The sequence below is a fragment of the Tamandua tetradactyla genome, chromosome 3 (genome assembly GCF_023851605.1).
Source record: "Tamandua tetradactyla isolate mTamTet1 chromosome 3, mTamTet1.pri, whole genome shotgun sequence".
Taxonomy (NCBI): Eukaryota; Metazoa; Chordata; class Mammalia; order Pilosa; family Myrmecophagidae; genus Tamandua; species Tamandua tetradactyla.
Window position 1 is genome coordinate 14686941 of NC_135329.1, and position 22706 is coordinate 14709646.

At 41.7% G+C, this 22706-nt stretch overlaps 3 protein-coding genes, 2 long non-coding RNA genes and 1 other non-coding gene across 12 annotated transcripts in view; 3 read left to right on the forward strand and 3 right to left on the reverse strand.

Moving 5' to 3' along the window:
- Positions 1 to 4236, forward strand: part of PLEKHA2 (pleckstrin homology domain containing A2) — a 112148-nt gene extending 107912 nt beyond the window's left edge. For all 7 annotated transcript variants that reach the window (XM_077152528.1, XM_077152529.1, XM_077152531.1 and 4 more), the window contains one exon: positions 182 to 4236. In XM_077152528.1, coding sequence (XP_077008643.1) covers positions 182 to 541 — 360 coding nt within the window. In that variant the 3' untranslated portion in view covers positions 542 to 4236. The remainder of the gene's footprint in view (positions 1 to 181) is intronic.
- Positions 4237 to 4519: 283 nt separating this feature from the next.
- Positions 4520 to 13415, forward strand: HTRA4 (HtrA serine peptidase 4). Its single transcript, XM_077152526.1, has 9 exons — positions 4520 to 5065; positions 5517 to 5616; positions 6407 to 6611; positions 7493 to 7687; positions 8128 to 8160; positions 9582 to 9696; positions 10131 to 10188; positions 10582 to 10677; positions 12967 to 13415. Exons 1-9 carry the CDS (start codon positions 4585 to 4587, stop codon positions 13130 to 13132), a joined length of 1449 nt encoding a protein of 482 aa, XP_077008641.1. The 5' UTR covers positions 4520 to 4584; the 3' UTR covers positions 13133 to 13415.
- LOC143677047 (uncharacterized) lies at positions 5494 to 5954 on the reverse strand. The gene is made up of 2 exons (XR_013172360.1): positions 5846 to 5954; positions 5494 to 5713 (listed from the first exon to the last, which is right to left on the reverse strand). It is a non-coding gene; the product is annotated as an uncharacterized LOC143677047 (long non-coding RNA).
- Positions 10899 to 13853, reverse strand: LOC143677048 (uncharacterized). The gene is made up of 2 exons (XR_013172361.1): positions 12502 to 13853; positions 10899 to 11706 (listed from the first exon to the last, which is right to left on the reverse strand). It is a non-coding gene; the product is annotated as an uncharacterized LOC143677048 (long non-coding RNA).
- A 1335-nt stretch (positions 13854 to 15188) lies between these two features.
- Positions 15189 to 22680, reverse strand: TM2D2 (TM2 domain containing 2). The gene is made up of 4 exons (XM_077152537.1): positions 22333 to 22680; positions 21452 to 21539; positions 16904 to 17019; positions 15189 to 15932 (listed from the first exon to the last, which is right to left on the reverse strand). The coding sequence occupies exons 1-4, from the start codon at positions 22557 to 22559 to the stop codon at positions 15719 to 15721; spliced, it is 645 nt and encodes a 214-aa protein (XP_077008652.1). The 5' UTR covers positions 22560 to 22680; the 3' UTR covers positions 15189 to 15718.
- On the forward strand, positions 17382 to 17486 carry LOC143678497 (U6 spliceosomal RNA). Its single transcript, XR_013173301.1, has one exon. It is a non-coding gene; the product is annotated as a U6 spliceosomal RNA (small nuclear RNA).
- Positions 22681 to 22706: the final 26 nt, after the last annotated feature.

Sequence of the window (22706 nt, forward strand, 5' to 3'; positions counted from 1 at the left end):
ACATCAAGGTCAGAACACATGTCAGTGAATTCCATCGAATGTATTTGATTTTTGTTGACAAGGGTCCCTAGACCTATAAGGTAGTGATCCTTTTGGGTACTTTTCCTGGGACTTTGGGATAGACATTGTCAGAAAAGCCATTACTTTCCTTTGCCTTTTTTTTTTCTCTCTATCTTTGTAGGAGATGTCCTTCTCACGATCCGTTTCTTTAACTCGACCTGGAAGCTCCATCCTCTCCAGTGGGCCAAATTCTGCATTGTACAGAGGGCGACCACATGCGGAAGAGAAAAAAGCCCTCTGCAAAGCCCCCTCTGTGGCCTCCTGGCAGCCCTGGACACCTGTCCCCCAGGCCGGGGAAAAGCTGCTTCCAGCTGAAGAGACTCCTGAGGACTCTTTGTTCATGCCTCGACCTGGGGAGAGCAGTACTGCTGGGGTCTTGCCGAGCTCCCGGATAAGGCACAGATCGGAGCCCCAGCAGCCCAAGGAGAAACCATTTCTGTTCAACCTTGACGATGACAATATACGGACCTCTGATGTGTGATGAGGCTCACTGGCCTGGAGGGGGCAGGGGGAGGAATCAAGGGGGGGGCCTTGAATCGGGCTCTCTACCTTGTTGGAGAACACTCAGAGGCCTTCCTGTGGAGCCCCTGTGGGAGGGCCCATCCAGCTGGCTTATTTTTGCTTTTAATATCAATGCAGTGTATTTAATTCAGGAAACTCACTAGGTTAGACTTCTAGGCATGCTCAGGGGAGAGCGCTTGTCTCTTCTTGTTTGACTCTTCCAGGGTCTTCCTGGGGAGAGGCGCTATTTTAGTGTCTCCTCTCCAGAGGGGGTTGGGAGTTCAGTGTCACCCTGAACCAAGTTTTGTTACTTGTCCTTGTTTTTGTTCCCTTGTTGTGTTTTCAGGCTAGACACAGATCGTTATCTGGGCATCTGCTTTATCCTATTCCTGTTTAGCGGCTGCAGTTTGACTGTGAAGTGGGAGGGTGGTAACTAAGCCAAATGAAATGAGGAGGTAGGGGTGCTAGAAGACCCAGGGCTCCAGCTAGCTTGTGATGTATTCGGAGGGGAGGCGTCAAAGCCAGAGGATGGGGGCTGGAGAGGGGCCTTGGGAATGGCCCCCAGGGAAGACCCCCCCAGAGGACCTCATGGGGAAAGAGATGGGGACCTGCAGGAAGGAATCGGGACTAATTCAACCCCAGTGTATACACCCTTTATGGAAATGACTCTGTTCTCTAGTAGATGCACTTGGATCCCAAATACACTCCTCATTGGGATGTGAAGGACACAGCTAACACCTGGTTTCTGTGCCAGGCCCAAGGATGAGTTTACCAGTGTTAAATGTTATAGGTGTTGAGAACAGAACAGACACTTCCCTTGATATAGCGTTATTTGGAAGATGCGGAGGGTTAAGTTTATGATAATTCACGTGTGTTAGATCATATCTCTGTTTCTGCTGTTTTTTTTTTTTTTCAGATTAGCTTTAAAAGCAGGTGCTGGGAAGAGATGGATTATAGATCATCCAGCTAAGCTTTTTTGGTTCATGTTTTCCAGGCAGGAGAAAAAGTCTGTTTTTTATCAAAGACAGATAATCTTGAATTCTTGCCTTGCAGGATGTTTTGTATGGGCAATTATTACTCTAGTTTTAAGTGCTGTAAATGGTTTATTATGGTAGATTTTCTTTCTTTTTACTATTTGTGTGAGCCTCTGAATGAAGGTTGTGCGTTTGCATGGTCAAACCCTGTAATCTCATCAAGTTCCATGTATTTAACAGCTAAGAGGTACAGAGATAATCTTGAGAGAGATTTATATTCTTAATAAAACAAAACTAGGAATGGAAACATTGATTTTGAGGTTATGAGTTGCTAGCTAGAGATTTCCCAGTAGAAGAATATGTGTCCCACCCAACTTTAGGGTGTACCTTTTCCATTTGACAGGATACTATTTCTAATGTTCCTGGAAGAATTTCTTCATTCAATTTATATGGTGAACTGCCACCAGGAACTTACTGGAGCTCCCTAAATAGAGAGAAAACTTAGCTCATATCTGTAACTTTTACCAGCTAGATGAATTATATTCTTAAATTAAAAGTGAATGACTAGGGCCACGGTGGCTCAGCAGGCAAGAACACTTGCCTGCCATGCCAGAGGACCCGGGTTCAATTCCCAGTGCCTGCCCATGTAAAAAAAAAAAAAAAGTGAATGACTAAAGGAAGAGACCACGAGAAGTGCTTCTACCTAAGTAAATCCCTTCCCCTCTTTGTGTCCAAATTTAATGCTGAGGCTTAAACACTTGATCAGAAAATCCTTAGTGGCTTGAGGGGAATCTTATCTTTCTTTCAGATGGTGTAGTTTCCTTAATGCTTATATCACATGGGGAATGTTTCTTGACGCACTGTTCATTGGCCCTATCCTTAACTTAAACTTTGCTTGGCCTAGTGATCCTGGTGTTAAAAAGGAAAATCTACTACTGGACCTCTCTTTCTCTCTTAATTTTCTCCATCTTTTCTACAGACTCTCATGTGTTTTGTCCTCAGAAATCTTCGTTTGGTCATTATTTAATTATGAACTATCAAGATTACAACACACTTCAAGCAGCCCTATTCTCAAGAAACCATTCCACATTCTTAAAACTCCTCATCTCTCATTTCATCTTCAAATTATCCTCAAGAAAATTATTGGGCTAGTCAAAGAAGGTATACAATATATGATGCTGAACTAATAAAAATAAATTAAGAACTTGTGAGATCTCTCAACCTTCACTGACTCAAGGAAAAGATGTCATCTTTTGGTGTTTATATTGTGAAAATCTACCCTTTTCTCTCTCTTATAAAGTGTCTGCTAGATTGATACTGCTAAATTAATTGGCCACTTAATAAGCAGATCTGTTTTTTATTCAGGAAGGTCTTCGTTGGGATTTTTTTTTTTTTTAGGTGCATGGTCTGGGAATCAAACCTGGGAATGTGAGAATTTAAACATACATTTAAGTCCAGATTGTATTATCTTGATAGAGGGAAAGCAAGGATGCTAATGGACAAATACTTGAGAATTCCAAGTTAGAACATTGTTAATGTAATTTCAGAATCAGGTATTTAATTATCTTCCATGAAGCCTAAAAACATTCACATTCGTAGACCACATTTCACAATTCCTTTTCTTCCCATATTTCTTACTTTCTGACCAATCGTACACCACAAACTTTTAATGTCACCACATGTATGGGCCAAAGATAGTGCATATATAGCCAAAGCATTTATTTGGTTTTAACTATAAGATGGAACCAAATGGAAAAAGTAGACTAAGGATGCAGTATAGGTTAGTGGTTAAGTGCATGGACTCTAGAATAAATCAGAGTTAAAAAAAAAAAAAGGTGGAGGGGTACTGTATTTTCTTTGCTGAATGAAAAGCTTCTCTGAGTTGTATGTTTCCATAAGGCTTTTGAGGTGGGTCTTGACTGGCTATGTGTAAGGGTGTTTCAGGTGGGTTTTCATATAAAGGAACTATTTACCATCCACCACACTTGAAAGCTTTGATGATTAGTAAAAAGTAGTTTGGCTTTTTGCATTCCATGAGGCTCAGGAGTACTGAGGAGTACGTTGTGTAGAGTGACCTCAAGTCACAATATTAGAATGCTCAGCTCCCAAGAAAAAGAGAGTAGATTTAAGGTTCTGCCTCTTAGATCACTTGAAACAAGTTTTTTCCCATAATAATAGTTCACTTTGATATGGGGTAAAATGGCCCAATGAATAGTTGAGCAATGGGATTTTGTATGTTTTGTTTTCATTGTTAATCAGATAACAGGCACATAAAGGCAAAAGCATTTAGAAATTGGATTTCCCAAATCAGCTTTGTTTATAAACTTTAAACATGTCAGAAATGGCCAGGTTTATTAAATATTTTCTACTGGCATCACTTTTTTTTTTCTTATTCTCTTTTTCTTTCTGTGTTTTTGCCTACAGCAGTCAATTACAGTCACTCATGCTAGTTGAATAAAGCAAATGTTTGGCAAAAACATAGTTTGCTTCCCCCATAGCTTATGAGGATGCAGCATGATTTTGTGTTTTGAATCAGTATTTTTCAGCTGTGAAATGCACTAGCTGTAAGCACTGAGCTGAGTGCATGGAAACTGTTATGCTTCTCATTTTATGTGATCTCTTTAATTGGTATGTAGCAAAAAATAATTTTCTAAAACTGTGTTGTTGCTTGTTTTGTAATAAAACCATGTGAAATACTGAAGTATGGTTGTGTTTTTCTAATGCTGACCTTATGTCCGTGGGTGGGTGATTTCTCTTGTCAGCCTTCCCCCATTATTAGTTCCATGAGGTGTAGGCTCAGGACAGGGTTAGGGACCTCCCTTCATTGCCCGGAGGTGGGCCTGGTCCCGGGGGAGGCGGGGCGGGGAGAAAATGTGTGTGTGTGTGTTGGTGTGTGTGCGTGTAGGTCCTGCTAGACTCTGCCCCTTAAAAGTCTGGGGCCTGGCAGAGGCTGCACCCTGGGCCAGAGGGAATGTTGTTCGTTTTAGAGCTCTCGCGGGTTCAGAGGGGAGAAATTGGAAAAGTAGAAGCGAAGAAGGAAGGGCGCAGGATGAGTGGACCTCAGCTGCGGCCCGCCGGGCTCCGGCGATTTCTCCTGCCGTGGCTGCTGCTGCCCTTGGTGCTCGTGCCCGGGGTGGAGGCTAGGAGATACAGGGCCACGCTCCCCTGCCCGGCCGCCTGCGATCCCACCCGCTGCCCGCCGCAGCCCACCTGCCCGGCGGGGGCGGCGCCAGTGCTGGATCGCTGCCGCTGCTGCCGAGTCTGCGAGGCGGCCGAGGGCGAGGCCTGCGGCGGGGCGGGTGGGCGGCCCTGCGCCCGGGGGCTGCAGTGCCGCGCGCCGCTCGGCAGCCGGCGCTTGGGCGGCGCGGGCTTGGGCACGTGCGGCTGCCCCGCGGCGGGCGCGGCAGTGTGCGGCAGCGACGGGCGCACCTACCCGAGCCTGTGCGCGCTGCGCGCCGAGAACCGCGTGGCACGTCTTCGCGGCGCTCTCCCGGCCGTGCCGGTGCAGAAGGGAGGCTGCGGGGATGCAGGTGGGCGCCCACGCGGCAAATGTCCTGGCGGCCCCGTTCGGCCTTTCTTAAGGAGCGCAGATGAGCTTTAGCCACTTTATTTCAGACGCACAGAGCGCCGCGAGGTCTCCCCCGCCCCAATGCCCTAGAACTTCAACCCTGTTACTTGACCTTCCTCCTTATGGATGTCTTCTCACCGATCTCTGAGTGGTTTCTCTTTTTCCTCTCCATACTATTTGAATGCCGTCTTCCCTTAAAATATGCTGTTGTTGTTTTCCCAATTGAGAGTGACAGCTCTGGCTCCCTCGAGGCTTATCCTCACGACTCGGAAGTGAAGTATATAGGAAGGAGAGACCGAACAGAGAAAGAGGGAGGGAGGAGAGAGACGGTGACGGAGGGACTTAAGATAAGGGGCACTGCTACGGTCAGGGAGGGTCCTCACCACCTGCAAGAATGTAGGATTTATTCACAGGGACCAGAAGCGCAGGCCGGCTGCGGAGCGAGTATAACTTCATCGCCGCGGTGGTGGAGAAGGTGGCGCCGTCCGTGGTCCACTTGCAGCTGTTCCGCAGGTGACGCGGGTGGGAGCGCGACGTGGACTACCGTGGCCGCCTGCTGCGGCCCTCCGCCCTGCCCGCCCGCTTCCTTAGCAGCATTTCTCATTACCCGCTGTGGGGAAATCAGCCTCGATGAGATTGAAGCCAGAACAGAGGCACAGGGACTCTGAATTCCCGATTTGGACTGCTCCTGTGTACTTAGGTGTTTGGGTTTACCGCCTCCCACCCCCACCCACCTTCTCACCCCTTACTCTCATTTCCCATAGACAAAATTTAAGTTGCTATGTAAGAGCTCCAAAGTATCTCAGTGGCGTTCTTGCCCGAGCCCGTTCCTTAGAGGGGAAGGACACCCTGCACCCAGACAGGGGAATTCTTTGTCCTATGTCATAAAGCCAGTTAGGAGCGGGACCTAAAGCAGAACCCAGACTTCTTGACGTCCTCCCCGCCTGGGTCCTCAGTAGCGTGTCACCAGGCCCGCTTTGGCCTGCAGTAGGGTGATTAGGTTAGGCCTCTGACACAGAGGGGCTAGGGTTGCTGCACTGACCTGCTTCTGAAGTAGGGCGCATCCCTGGAAAAGAAGGGCTGGAACGAGCCTTCACGCCTGTGCTCTGCCGCAGGGAGGTGGCAGGGCACCGTATGGCAGTGTCTGTCTGCACATGGAGAAAAGGAAAACCCGGGTGGGGAGTAACATGTCTGAGAAAACTGTGAGGGAGGTATAAATGTGAAGTCCCCGTGTTTCCTGACTCTGGCTGGATCCCCTGATTTTCCTGCCCTTTTCTTATATCCTGTTGTCTTGCTGAGGCAGGTCGCCTGTCAATGGCAAGGATGTCCCTGGGTCCAGCGGCTCTGGGTTCATAGTGTCTGAGGACGGACTCATTGTCACCAATGCTCACGTAGTCGCTAACCAGCAGCGGATCCAGGTGGAGCTCCAGACTGGGGACCAGTATGAAGCTCAAGTCAAGGACATTGACCATAAATTGGACCTTGCATTGATTAAGATTGAGCCAAATGTGAGTATGCAAGGGCCAAATCAGATTCTGCCTATTTGGGGATTTTCATCAATTTTTGATATTTTCCCCCACTCCACCCCCATACCATCATTTCTACCCAGTGTATGCTTTTTTTGTAGTATCTTTTCTTTCTGTTCATCATTTCCTCTTTTATTTTCTTCTATGTTTGTCTGTACCTTCCTAACAGTTTCTCCTAACTATCCAGCAGTCTTTTTTTCTCCTTCTAAAACTTCCTCAACAGATGCTGCTTCTGGGGTATTTACTTCTCTGCTTGCCTTAAAATACCAGAAATTATTGGAATGGACTCAAAGCTGCTAGGGCATACTTTGAGGACCTTGCTGCACAAAGCCTGTGCAGCATCAGCATCATCTGGCAGGTTTTTGGAAATGCAAAATTTCAGACACCAACCAAGTCTACTGAAACTTGGAATCTGCATTTTAATAAGATCCCCAGGTGATTAGTGTGCACATTAAACTTTGAGAAGCACTGCTTTGGGTGATCTCCTCTCTGTGGCTTATTAACTTTGTAAACTTTTAAGCTTAGAACGGTGCTAAGCAAATTATTAAAGTTATTTTCTGTTGTTCATCAGTTATTGCTGGTTTGGTTTACTTATACTTTTTAGAAATTTCCAAAAAGCGGTAATTTTAGGTCTTAGAGACGATTCTGATCCTCTTAATAAGTGAGAGGTTATTGGTAGTTGGACTTTGAGAAAGAAGTATAAGGCAGTTGTAGAACCTGAGTAGTGGATGATTCTTAAGAGTTTAAGTGCCAGAATAATAGAGACCATGTCATGTATGTGCTGTACACAGATATTGGCTGATTCTCTTCTTGATTTCTGCTTCATCTTTTCTTCCTCCTTTCCCCTCCTTGTCCGTGTACAGACTGACCTTCCTGTACTGCTGCTGGGCAGATCATCTGACCTCCAGGCCGGAGAGTTCGTGGTGGCCTTGGGCAGCCCATTCTCACTGCAGAACACAGTGACAGCAGGAATTGTCAGCACTACCCAGAGAGGGGGCAGAGAGCTGGGGCTGAAGGATTCAGACATGGACTACATCCAGACTGATGCCATAATTAACGTAAGTCACTTAGGAAGTTGATCCTCAGCCTAATAAGACACAGGCAGTTCAGTGAGAAGAAAATTTCAGTGACCTCTTTTTATCTTTGGCCTGTACAGGAGGATGCCCAGAGTTCAGTTAGATCCTTACAAGAGGGATGGACTGCCATGCGAGTTTAGTCTGTTGATGTGATAAGTGGCATCCATGCTAGTGGGTGGTGTCTCAGGGTCTGTAGAGAGGTCACCATCAATGGAGAAGTTGGCATTCCTTCTGTGGCTGTTCTTTATCTACACCGAGTTCAGTATTGGTGATGGGGGAGGAATACTTTTGCCTGTCTCTGAGAAACGTGCTCACCAGGACTCATTGCTGTTTTGGTAAACCTCTTTAGGAACTGAGTAAAAATGTTGAGGATAAATGCATTCACTGACTTTACTGATGGCTTTTTCAAATTCTGTCTTCAGCATGGTAATTCTGGAGGTCCTCTGGTGAATTTGGTAAGTGGTCCCTTTCCTTGCTGCTTTATGTTTCTTCTTAACTTTCAAAGACTTTACAAATTCCAAGATACAGATCTGGACGTCACTTTTGTGTAGAGAGATTTGTGCAATGATGCTTTCTATTCTTGGATCTTAAATAAATGATTAGGAAACATTTAAGATCTGTTATGGATTTATCACCCTTGTGTGATCTCTTCCAACTGAGAGCAGCTTTTGCATAAGCTAGGCTTATATAAAGTTTTGTCTCTAGCATATTTTCTGTTTTCATGGCATAGTTATCAAAGGTCTGAGTATTAAGCCTAGATTTATGTCAAATGACCAACTGTACTATGTAATGTCACCCTTGAAGACCCCTGGTGCTGCAAAATTAAACTAACTTTCACTCAAACATGCTAATTACATGATGTGGCCTGTCCAGATTTTCAGTCTTGATCTGTCTAAAGATGAGAGAAAAGACAAATCAAGAATTCATTTCTCTATTGTGTATTTTCCTCTTAAACTTTATTCAGTGTCTTCAGTGGAAATGCCAGGTTTCTAATTGCTTAAATACATGTGAAAACATGAGAGCGCGAGGATGTTTAACATACAGTCTGTGTTAATGTTGACTCTATTTGAGCTGATTGTTTTTAGTTTCTCTTTAAATATTATACTTGCTTTTAGGAGGATGAATTGTGTGTGCAATTATCGAGCACTTTTTATTCATAACATTGCATATAATTTATTGTGCCTGTCTTCTCCATTAGACAATGAGTTTATTAGATCAGGAACCAAATGAAGAATTTCAGGCCATCTCTCAGAACTTCTGAATTAGAATCTGCATTTTAATAAGATCAAAAGTCTCCTTTCTGTCTCTTCCATGACCTAGCAAAGTAATGGTTAAAGGATGACACAGGATATATAAAGATGAAAGTATTTGTTACCTCATATCTTCAGTTTAGCAGAATTTTGTTCTCTAAGGTCAGTTTTGCTAATTCTTCTGAATAGTTACACTGAAGTGGTACAGAAAATTCAGCAGCTCTTTGCCTTTTCCACCTTTACTTTTAGTTTCATTTAAGTAAAAAAAAGGCAAATACTCCTTGTCCTCTCTCTTTATCTGGGCCAAAATATAAACTGTGATTTGCTTTAAAAATCAATATAACTTAGAGAAGGAAAAACGTGAACTCAAGATTTAAAAAAAAATTTCTTCAAAAGCCTTGACCCTCTGATTGTGAAAGAAAAGGTAGCTTTTGCACATCTGCAGGTCCTCTGCTATCTGACCCTACTATTATATATCCATTGTTTTCTGTCGAAGTATGAATATCCTCTAGCCCCCCGTGTTATGACCCTGAGTAATGAGCTTCACCCCTTTCTCTACTTGTTCTGATTTTGCTGTTTAGTTTGCACACAACTTGGTAACCAAATAATGTCTCCTCCTTTGCAAGGATGGTGATGTGATTGGCATAAATACACTGAAGGTGACTGCAGGAATCTCTTTTGCCATTCCCTCAGATCGAATTCGACAGTTCTTGGCAGAATTCCATGAGCGCCAGTTGAAAGGTAAAGGGAGTTAGGATTTTTTTTTTTGTCCCCTATTAGTTTGGCTTTTTTTTTCAGGAGCACTCAATCTTTTGCAGAGACAGCCATTTGAATTCCATAGGATACTGCGTTAGTACCCAGCTCCTGTAATGGGGCTCAGGTGGCAAAATCGGGGGATTTGGCACAAAAACTTAAGCATGAGTTGTGCCAGAAATATTTATATTACACCATAGTGGAAATGAAGCTGCTCTGCTGGGGGTGGGGACCGGGGAGGGGTGGTTGGGAGGAGTCAATGTGCTAATGACAGAGGTTCTCTGGGGCATGAATTTCATGACTGACAGCCTGAAAGGACAACTATAATAATAACGATATTGTGTGACTCAGGTGTCTTTTAAGTTCTGCCAAAAGGAAAGAAGCTTTTGTTGTTAGTCATAAATTATAATTTTCCTTTCCAGGAAAGGCTCTTTCACTGAAGAAATATCTGGGTCTGCGAATGTTGCCCCTTTCAATGAAGTAAGTATGTCTGGGTTGATTTCAGAAGCAAAAACCATAGCTGGATAGTCTTCACTGGAAGCTGTAGTGTTTGGACTCCAGCTAGGTGCTCTGGGGACCACAGGCCCTATTTTCCCCAGAATGTGTAGCTACCTCAGCCCGCGTCAGCATTAACAGTACTTTTCAGTAGTTTCTTTCACGGTGTTTATATTTTACAATGTCCGATGGTTCTAGGCTTCTGCATAGAGGATCCAACCACCCCTAGGGAAGAGAAATGGCGAGTGGCTTGATAAAATCTTCACAGGCGTTTATGAGCTTTGAGCTGAATAGAGTCAGAGGCTTTACCAGGGATCAGGCAGATTAAATTCGCTGTGCCTCTTACTCCTATGCCAAGACTTTCCTTACTTCTTTTAGTCTTCTTCAAGACATGAAAAGGCAGGATCCAGATTTCCCTGATGTGAGTTCTGGGGTTTTTGTGTATGAAGTGATCCAAGGAACAGCTGCCGAAAGGTAAGAGGAGTGCTGGCGTTTGCCCAGCTTCCTTCGTTCTTTCTAGATTTGAGCCGTACAAAATTTTGTAGGATCCAGATGTGTGCTGTCTAGCGAGCCACCACTGCCCACGTGTGGCTAATGAACACTTGGTATGTGGCTACTGGGATTGAGGAAATTGATTTTTAATGTTATTAATTTTAATTAATTTAAATGATAAAAACCACAAGTAGTGTAAACCATTTTTCCGTTTAACACAACTTTATTGTTTTGGAACAACTGCATTTCACTTGAATTGTGTAAGATGTTGTATGGTAGCATATTAGAAGTGTGTGTTGTTTCTAATGGATTTCTCAGACTTAATTGAAACAGAATGTAAAATACCTCTAATTTCAAATATTTATTACATGTCAGATAACATTTTGAATATATTGTGTTAAATAAAATATTAGTCAAATCAACTTCACCTGTTTCTGTTTTACTTTTTAAAAAGTGGCTTCTAGGAAATTTACAATTACGTATGTGGTCTGCAATTTATTTCCGTTGGCCAGTGCTGATGTAGACTTGTGTAACTGTAAGGGTTTTTTTTGAGGGGATGATTTTCTACAGCTCCCAAAGAGCACATGATATGAACTGATAGTATAAGTTTAAATTGTTTTGCTAGGAATTCCAAATCTACTCTTTTTAATACCTTACTTATTAAGAATCAAAAGACTCCAGAGGGATAGAGGCCAATTTTTTTTTATAGTAATAAGTAAAGTTTTAGTACATATTTTAGGTATTTTTAAACTTTTTTCTTTAAAATCTGGATGACAGCATCAAAGGCCAGAACTAAGACTTGTGTAATAAGGGTCAGAGTATCCCCCAAATGGTTCCTGATTTTACTGTTGTTTTGCAACAGTTACACCAATTACTGAGACGAGGTGGCCTGTACTACAAAATACTATTCTCTTGGGTCTCTTTCTTCTTGTGCTTCTTCAGTACCCCTTGCTCTTTTTCTTGTTGTTTCCAAGAGCTCATTAATCTGTCTGGATTATGTCAACTCTTTTACTAGGAGAAAAGAAAGCATAGGGTACTAACTGTTCGGAATATCTATGTGATAAGAGATTCATGTTACTAAATTGGGCTTTTCTCCACTCTTGGTTCCTGCCCTGTCCCTCCCCCTTCCTTATTTTTAACTTCTGGATCAAAACCAGGTTATTTCTTCCAGCTAAGTTCTTCTTGCTACTCAGTAGACGAGCACTATTAGCAGCCTTCCTTGGAGTGGGTTAGAAAAGCAGAATCACAGGCCCCCGAGTCACTGCGTCAGAATCTGCATTTTTAACAAATCATCAGATGATTTTTTATGCATTTAAAATGTGAGAATTATTATAAAACCCTTTCTTTCTGGCTTATACCCACTTAAATCTAGTAACAGTGATAATAATTACAGTATAATAGTGGACACTTATTAAACACTTATTATATATCAGGTATATACATTTTTATATTACTTGTTTGAGTCCCCAGCAGTCTTATGATACATGTATTATTTTACTGAGGAAGCAGCTGTGGTACAGAAAAGTTAATTAACTTGCAAAGTGACATATAAGTCACAGAGCAGTGATATGGGAGCTAGCTTGAGCATCTGCTCTTAACCTCTGCATTATCTTGCTGTTGTGACTGCTTTTCTTATTTCCAAGATGGAGAGTGCTTTAGTGGCAAGATGATGACGTTTTCAAATACAGAAAAAAAAAAAACAGGATCAAATCTGTGAGCTGGGTTAGGTCACTGGTACTGTCTGAGTCTCAGTTCCTCATATTTGGTACAGAGTAGGTGTTCAGTAATAGTTTGCAGATTTCTTACTTGTTCTCTTTTCCTAGTCACAGAATTATGACGAATCAAGTTCTCCTTTTTTTGGGTCCACTGTCCCAAGTCATCCTCCAGGCTTTTCTTGCTTTTAGCTTTACACTTCTTTTCACATCTCTTGCTTTAAAAACATATTGTTTGGTCTTTTCACTTTTGCTGGTAAGACCCAGAGTGCTAAACTCCTCTTTCTAAACTAATCTAAATATGGGAGGAGCAAACTTCTTACATATTCTGGTAGGATGTTAATTTTACTAAGGTAATTAGGACTGCACTCTTCTGGGTGATTTCACAGCACGTTTTAGAACAGTCTTCATATTTGGAAGGATTGAGTGTTATCTCTGTTCCCCTAGTTTGCATATTTAAGGTCAGGAAAATAGTAGTGCCATAAGAAAAACATAAAATTCTAGGTAAGAATAAGTAAAATTCTTCTAGTTTGATGGTCCTTTTTGTTTTCCTTCCCAGCTCTGGGTTGAGAGACCATGATGTAATTGTCAGCATAAACGGGCGACCTGTTACCACCACCACCGATGTTGCTGAAGCTGTTAAGGACAATGATTCCCTTTCCATCACAGTTCGCAGAGGAAGTCAAACTTTGATCCTGACAGTCACACCTGAAATAGTCAATTAAGCATCTTGCTTAAAAGAAAGACTAACTTATAAAACCAAAGCCATGTTACCTGGTTTGTATTGAAGGTGTGCCAAAGATGGCAAGGTGTTTCGGCTCTTATTAAGAAAAATGAATGGTTTAAAAAACACCCACATGGTCAGGGGTCATTAAGTTGGGTTGTTGTGCTGCTGCTACACATCTTACTAAGCCAAATGGAAGGGCACAGTGCTGAGGGAGTCTGGGGAGCTGAGAAGTGTATTTAACAACAGGAAACAAATAAAAAACAGTTTCTAACTTAATCTGGGCAGAGGGACACTAGTATTTAAAATTTTCTCTATAGCCACAAACTGTTTATAAGACACACACGCACACATATACACAAATATGATCCACCTACCAAATGCTAAGAAATAACCTAAATATGCAGTGCAAAGGAAATTAAAAATTTAATAATACTCCTTTATTCAAATCAGTTATCTGGTTTTATCACTTTTGGCCCAAGTTTGTGGATATAGAGGATAAGCATTTTTCTTTTTTTTTCCGCATGGGCAGGCACCAGGAATCCAACCGGGTCTTCGGTGTGGCAGGTGAGGACTCTGCCTGCTGAGCCACCGTGGCCCACCTGATGTGCATTTTTTAGAAGTCAAATTGAAACTGACAATTAGGGATTGTCATACAAGAATCTTACTAATGATTCTCAATTATCACTCTAGCAGTGGAAACAACTCCTGGCTTTTCTGACTGTACATATATAAAACAGCTTTTTTCTTGAGCTTTTTCTCCTGGCAACATTAATGATTTCAAGTCTTAAATCTACCAGTCTTTTTTTTTTTCAAAGAAAACAGCTTTGATGGGTTTGTGAATACCCTTCGTGAGAGTAACAAAAGAAACAAGAAACAGAGAAAGGGAGAGGGAGAGGAAGAGAGAGAGAGAGAAAGATAGAAAGAAAGAAAAAGAAAAAGAAGTGTGAGATAAGACAAGAAGTAACATCTTAACTTTGGGTAAGATTTTTATTTTAAGTTCTGTTTTTTCAGACTTCCCTTAGAGGCAAAATTTATTTTTTTAATGTGACATCATCGACCTCACTTAAATTCTGTGTGAAATTTTATGTATATGTGCCTTTTCTGAGGAACAGGTCCAAGCTCTTCATGATCCACAACAATTTTAAAAATATTGCCTTAAGAGTATAGCCATTATGAATAAGAATTATAACCATTATCATTGTTATAAGCTGGGTTAAGGTCAGTGTGGTGCAGAACACTTATTTTTCACACAATTGTTACCATTTAATATTACAAGAATAGAGATCATATTAATCAGTTAGGAAAGCTGCTACAAATTGATAGGGAAATGACTTAAAACTGTGATTCTTGCTCATTAAGCCAATTATCATGAGATTTAAGTGTTTTCTTTAAGTAGTTCTATCTTGACTATTTCTCGAATTTATAAGTTACCCCAAATAGCAGTTTGACTTCCCTACAAAGTCCACCTTTTAACAGTTCTCTTCAACTCAGACTGCCAAGAATGGGAACCTAGTTTTCAAAACCACTTATAATTTCGATTATTTCCTTTTCTTCATAGCAATTTGGGTATGTAAAAGTTTGGCTAATATCTCTTTCCCTAGGACTAACTGCTGCGGTCCATAGAGAGAGTTTTTGGTCCCATGCTTAGTCTATGAGAATATGCTCAGTTTCTCTTTGCCCCCATAAAACACATTCTAATGCCACCCTAGTATTCAACCCTAGTGAAGTCCCTTCGACCCTTTCATTAAGGCAACTATGAAACTAATATTCTTTTATCAGCCTACAACATGGGCTTTATAAAGTGGTGGATATTAATTTTTAGATAAGAAACTTCTGCCAGGAAGACCAGCTCAATTCAAACACGTTTGATTCTGTTGGCTTTCAGAACGTAATTGGAATATTCAGATTTTCGTACTACATACACTGTCTCTGAAGCGTAATAATGACAACAAAAAAGGGTTTAATAATAGGGTGTTTGTTTCAAATGCCTAGTTTTCAGCAAAACAAATTTAGCTTTGAGTTTCACTTTACCTACTAAAAATACCATACACAACTTTCAAGGTTGGCAATATTTATTATTTATTCTGCAATGTAAATTCAGAAAGAATTTCAGTGCATATTAAAACCCATGGCCCTTTCTACTTTTGCTGAAGATTTTAATTGGCTCACCTTCAGATTTCTCCTGCATGAACACTCAAAATCACAAAAAACAAATGGCTAAAACCATTTTCTTTTCTCATCTGTTGAGTCCATTAGCTCCAAAGGGCTGAAGATATAGCAGTATAAAGAAGGAATGAGCAGGGAAATCCTTCTGCACTTATAAGTTAGAGACTATCCTTTACATTTTGTACACGAGAATGGTAGAAACTTGATTCTCACAACAGTGCTCATCATTTCTAATCTGCAAGGTAAAATGTGGGTTGAACATCCAAAGTCTAAAGAAGCCTTCCTAACCAAACCCATTCCCTCCAAAGAAGAAAATGAATGATCAGGTCTTATATCAAAGAATGGTCCTGAGCCCGCTGAGATGAATTCAGAAGACAGTGTGCTCACTTGCCTCCTTGAGCCATAACAGCATCTCTTTTTAGTAAACAGTGCACCAGTTGCTGCCATCACTTGGCATCAGCCCACCAGTAATGAGCAAAATAAGGTCAACAAACCACCAAATTCCAAGTCCTCCAAGTGTCAACAGCTTCCCTACTGCTGTGCCAGTGTGTCCCAGACAGAAACGATCCACTCCAAAACATCCCAGGAAGAAAGAGTAGAGTAAAGTGGTTATGAAGTAGTGTCCTGTATACCTACACAAAAGGAATGAAAAGGAAGACATTTTATCACATGAAAATTAAAACAAGGATTAATGAATTTAACATAAGTAAAAAGATAGCACAGCAATCTTTCTGTGCCCTTTTATCCACATATGCCATCAATTAAAAAACAATAATAAAAAATACATTAGCTGGTCTAGGGTCTCAAAAAGAGCTACCTGCTACAATATGGAGGACCTATAATAAGAACAGATAATGACTACTGCAGAAATGGGTTGGATAAGAAATTATTAAGTGCATTTGCCCAAAAGGCATCCCAAACTCCACTCCTCCCCCAGACAGACTCTGTTCCTGAGGCTCAAAGCTCCTCCTCTGGATGTAATTCTCTGAGGAAATGCTGTCTTTCCTTAAAGGAACATTGTATCTTCATATTCCTTTTCTGCTGTTTTGTTACATTAGCAACTAAAAGTGGGGACTTTAAGGACCTTTGTCCTTACACACCATCATGACACTCAACTACAGTTGCTCTGATAACATCACTAAAAACAGTCATAAATAAATCCTGTGTTTTCAAAGCAGAACTTAACAGAAATGACTCCAATCCCCTAACTTTAAGATAAACTGGTTTTTAGGGAAAGAGAAGCCCACTCTTTTCATAATAAAGTCTTTAACCTTGAACTACTAAGGCTATTTTCACAGGATTTATGCCTCTCAAAGGAATTTTACAGCTAGACCATTTGGTTCAACTCATTCATTTTTAGATGATGGGACAGAGACTCTGAGTACCCAGAGACATTTAGTTAGCGAAAGAGACGTTTAGAAATCATGACCTCTGGTCTCAAGTGCAGCGCCCTCCCATCTGTAACTACATTACCCCGTCCACGGGTTACACACAGCCGTAATCATGGTCATCCTTTAACATTTAAGCTGAAAGAAGCAATCAGATTAAGAGATGATAAGAAAGATGGCTCCATGGTAACTACCCCTTTCAAAGTAACACTTACTTTATACAAGGTTTATTTTCGCGTAGGAAGACCCTAGGACTGGCACACTCAATCCCATCCAGGGCCCGGCACTGGACTGAGGTGTGTTCCACATCACTGTAGGCCTGGCCGCCAAACTGTGAACAACAATGAAAAGCATCCAAAGCAAGTAATAAAAAATTTATCTTTATATTCATTGATGAAAACTGTCTCAGAATTAAAATCATTGTGACAAGGTTGGGGTAAAAGTTGTGCTCAGGGGCAGGGGATTTAGTGACATACTTAAGACATCTTAGTTGAGCCCATCCTAAATGTAGAGTGTTTTAAATAAACTTTTTCTCCTTCCTTGATGACTGTTTTTTTCAATAATATAATTAAAAAATTTCACAATCGTTTCATTAAATGCCATTTCAAATAGACAGAATGTTTATTCTACATTTAATGGAAAAAAGCACACTATTGAACATTTGGGAATGGGTATTTTAAAAGTCAAGGTGGAGTTCACTTTGGCAGCACATGCTCTACTACTGGAACGATACAGAAAAGATCAGAAGGTCCCCTGTGCAAGGATGATATGTAAATTCGTGAAGAGTTCCATATTTTTAACCTTTGCAAGGAAAAAAAAAAAGTGTGCCTTGAGGGACTAGAGAAAAAATATGGAACTATCATACTTTTCCATCTGGGAAACCCCTGGTACTCTCTCAAACATTAGGGACTCCCAAGAAAATAGGCCAAACCTTTGATTTTAAGGTTTGCCCTTAGGAAACTTATTTCTGTAGTGGAGAAGCCCAAGACTACCACAATAATGCCTAAAAGCTGCTTCTGGGAAACCTCTTTGGTTGCTCAGATGTGGCCCCTCTCTCTCTCTCTCGCTAAGCCAAACTCTGTAAGTAAAATCATTACCCTCCCCACTATGGGGACATGTTATTCAGGTGTGAAAATCTCCCTGACAAACATGGGACATGACTCCCAGGGATGAGCCTGGCCTCTGAGATTGATAATGCCTTCCAGACTAAAAGGGGGAAAAGAAAGGTAGCAAAACAAGGTATCGGGGCTAAAAGAGTCCAAACAGAGGAGGCTGGAGGCTCTCTTATGCAAGTGTCAGCTAGATATTGCTAATCGCATGGTTTGCCAACCCCCAACCAACATCATGCCTATTTAACAAGAAAGAACACCAAGGGCTCTAAGTGATCCTCTATAAACATTTCATATACTAAGTTTACTTTCCTGAAACCCATTACCTCCAGAGGCTTCCTAGGCTCGATAAGCCCTGAAACAGAGAGGGGCCAGCCTCTCCAAGAATATTAACTAATTCTGTCCCCCATCCTATATTATCAACACCCCTTTTCAGCTGAAAAAGTTGGAATGGACAAAGCCCAAAGATCCTTATAGGGTGGGAGAAAGATCAAAAGAGAAGTTATAACCAAGAAGGTAGGATTTTATAAATGTATGTAAAATCAGTATGACTGCTGAAACACTTTTAGCCTCTAGTGTTTTGGAGAAGCTAGAAGGAAACACCTGAAACTGGAATGGTAACACATACCAAACTATGAAATCTGTTCCCTACTGCTTGTTGCAGTGTACTTTGAAATTTATTTTTCTTTTTTCTTTTCGTATATATGTTATATTACACAATAAAAAACGTTAAAAAAAAAAGGTATACGAGGGTAGGAGACCCGGGTTTGATTCCCAAACCATGCACCCCTCTCCCCCCACTCCCCGCAAAAAGTACATGAAGCATGCAACTAGGTGAATGAACTTTGAGGACAATATGTTGCATGAACTACGCCAGAAATGAAAAGACATAATGCCTAACTAATATGGGCTAACTACAATGTGCAAACTCAGAACTGAATTTATCAGGGGCAGGCTTATTGTAAAGATTCCTAGATTGTAAGCTCTTACAGGAGTCAAATTTACTCCTGAATTGTAACTGTTATTTCTAAATTCTGAGATGTCGGGCTCTTTGTGTATAACCCTGTTGTTCCCTGAAACTTTGGGTATCTGTGTGACACCTGAGAGTAAGAGTCAGAGTTCAGTAGCTCTGAAAGTCAACATTACTCCATACAGCAATTGTTCAAAAAACTGAAAAAGAGTGCAGATTTTGATTAGAGATATGAACGAAGCTGATCTGGTTAGGATTAAGGTAAAACAGACTAAAGGATAAAGGATGATACTGACTCTATTTTAAAACTTCAACTTCTGTGTGAGACCAAGGGAGAGATGTTTATTTGGTGCAAAATTTATATTTTCTGTAGCCCACTATCTAATTTAACTTGTATAGTGAGTTTATTCAAACACCATAATTGCATTGAACCATGAATAGGGAGTGAGATACTGTGAAACATGGCAGAGTAATACAGGCAGAAGATAAAAAGTATTTGTAATAAATTCCTTTGAGGGACTGGGGAAAATGTGCAAATATTAAACTTCCCCACCAGGAAATTCCTGATATTCTTGCAAGCACTGGGGTCTACCAATTTAATAGGCCAAGCCATTGATCTTGGGGCTTGCCATTATGAAACTATTCCTGCAAAGGAGAAGCTAATCCTGTTAAGATTATGCCTAAGAGTCACCCCAGAGAACCTCTTTTGTTGCTCAGATGTGGCCCGTTTTGGAAGCCACTTTGGCAGGTAAACTCACTACTCTCCCCCTAAGGTGGGTCATGATTCCCAGAGGTGTAAAACTCCCTGGCAACGTGGTACATGACTCCTGGGGATGAGCCTGTTCCCGGCATTATGGGATTGAGAAAGCCTTCTTACCAAAAGGGGGAAGAGAAATGAAAGAAAGTAAAGCTTCAGTCGCTGAGAGATTTCAATAGGGTCGAGAGGTCATTCTGGAGGTAATTCTTACGCATTATACAGATATCCCCTTTCAGTGTGTGGTGTATTGGAGTAGCTAGAGGAAACTGCTGGACTATAATCCCATAACCTTCATTCTTGAAGATGATGGCATCACTATGTAACTTTTATAGGGTGAATGTGAGATTGTGAAATACTTGTGACTGACACCCCGTTCATCCAGTTTATGGACAGGTGAGTAAAAAAAATAAAGAAAAATAAATAGTAGGGGGAACAGAGCATCTGGGAAGTTTTGGGTGTTAATTTTTGCTGTTCTTTTTTCTTTTTTTTTTTTTGCATGGGCAGGAACCACGAATCAAACTTGGGTCGCCAGCGTGACAGGTGAGAACTCTGCCTGCTGAGCCACCTTGGCCCACCCTTTTACTTTTATTTTTATTGATTTTTGAGTAATGAAAATGTTCAAAAATCTACTGTCATTATGAATGTACAACTATATAAATGATACTGTGAATCAGTGATTATACACTTCAGATGATTATATGGTATGTCAATCTATTTCAAAAAATTGCATTTCAAAAATCAATGTGAAAAAAATTACAAAAAAAAATCAATGTGTATTAGAGATGTTTTACATAATTATAAATGAAAAGAATTAGGAAAGAATCAGGATATCATCTGATCCAGGATTTTATTTAGGCCCATGAATGTGATTATCAGATATTAGTAGTATAAATTTAAATTCAAGCAAAAATTTTATGTCAGAGGCTCTTAAACTTGTTTAACTGAATTCTAGCAGAGAAAGCATAGCTGTACATTTTGTTCTGACATTTTATTAGTGCTTTATTACAATCTGAGTTGGGGTGTGCATCAGCGGGAAGGGAGATCCTGAAAGGGAAATAAGGATGCTTACTCCTTCTACCTCCCCTCAAACGTCTGCCAGTCCTCTAGGACATCTGAGTAAGGTGAGAGAAAGCATATACTGATCTTTTTAGGGTGCCTCAACAGGATAAACCTAGTTTCTACTTACGACAGGCAGAAGTAAATTACCTCTACACAACGTTACCTTGAACTAGTATTAAGTTAACCAATAGATAAAACTTCATTGTACTGAAAATATGCCCTTTTGGTTGTATTACTGTCAGATATATACCCTTTGTCTAATTTAGTACCTAAAATGCTTTCTTATAATCCTCTAACACTTGATTAGTCTTGATTTACATCACACAGCATAATACAGTGAGCCCGTGGAAGGGGGGTGTGGGGAGGAGGCACATGAAGTTTATTAGTGTTTGCCAGACCTACTTGGAGAGTATACCTGGCTTTAATGATATTACTTGGAATAAATGGTTTCTTCATGGAATACTTTAAATTTCTAAAAACATATATACTGATAGATCCGATTTATTTCCTAAGGACAAGGTGGAACCATTTTTTGCCCCTAACACTTGTGGTAACAAAGATACCACCCAACCCATCATCAGTTTTAGAAACCTTTGCTCTCTGAGCAAAGTGTTCGTCTTGAGGGATAATTAGGGCGACATTTTAGCTAGAAATCTATCAATCTCAGTGGCCAAAGGAACCAAAGGCAGGTTGTTCCTTGCACCTGGGTAGTTTTGGAACAAAGATTGCTCCTTCTTGAGGAAGCCAATGTCTTTTTCAGCCACTGATCCTGGCCATGCAGGAAATGTCCAGTAACAGTCACTCTGCTGAATTCTACAAAAAATAACTGTACCCCTTCTATAATAGGTTATAAAAATTTTAAACCAACCTTGAGACAACCATAACCAAGCTCCTGGGATGCAGTCGCATTTCCAATATGATCCACTGGGTCTTCACATTCTATAAATTCATCAGGTCTGTAAATCATAAGTAAGGTCATCATCATCAAAGGGTCTTTGTAATTCCCGTTTACATGCACATAATCAAAACGGGCAAGAGACATTTCTTCAAGTTTTCTGGGGCCCAATGTCATTCTGTAGACTCTTGTCTCAGCCTAAATGTGCCAAGACTGAAGCACAGCACTCAGAGAGACAGCCATCCAAATGACCCTTCTACTGAGGACTGGGGATGTTTCTGGTCCTGTGTATACACGGATTCTATTTCCACCTCCCTGCACCATGTTCAGCTTCAAGTACTGGGTTCTGCCAAGGCTTCATCCCTAGATAAACAAGGCTATGGACACAAAATTTAAGTCATGGACTCTGAGTTCTCTTTGCATTTTCCAAACAGCTTTTTAAAAATTTATTTGGTCAAAAGGAAATATTATCCTTCGTTTTGCAAGGATAAGGATATCGCTAAAAGTGCCTCGTAGGCAGGGACAAGTCATTTACTCCATAAGTGCCTCACGCAGCAGCGGTACCTAATCGGCTAACACTCCCTGGCTCTCTGGCTAAACGGAGCAGGGTAGAGAAGGCACCAACTTATACCCTTCTTCCAGAGGCCTTCACTCCTCCCTAGGAGTTTTCCTCTGCATGGGTGAGAGGAGCGAAAAACCTGTCATGACATTTACCTCCCGCGCGTTGACTATCGGGTCCTCAGGCGGAGGGAGTCTGATAAAACAAGGCAGCCTTCTCCCCTCCCCACAGCAAGCACCCAAATGTCCCTGGCCCCAGCTCCGTCTCCACCCGCCTCGACGACTGGGTAGCTTACAGGTATGAGCAAAGGATGACTGGAGAGTGGGGGTCGCCATATTCCCAGCTCGGAGCCCCGGCGGGGCCCTCCGGGTGGGCGGCGCCAGCGGACGTGAGCTCGGGCTCGGCAGTGGCATTGTGTGAGAGGCTCCGAGAGACACAATGCAGCAGAAGTAGATTCCCCAGTAGTAAAGCCGCCTGGCCGCACAGAAGTAAGTAACTCACCGGGCAACCACCCAGCACCATCTTCCCGGCCTCAGCGGCAGAGACACAGCCTCAACCAGAGGGCCAGGCCGGCACTGCCGACCCAGGCCCTGCCTGCTCGGACCTCTCCGCGCAGCCCCTTGTCGCTAAACAGCCAATAGGGACGCAGCTCCACGCTCCGCCTCGCCC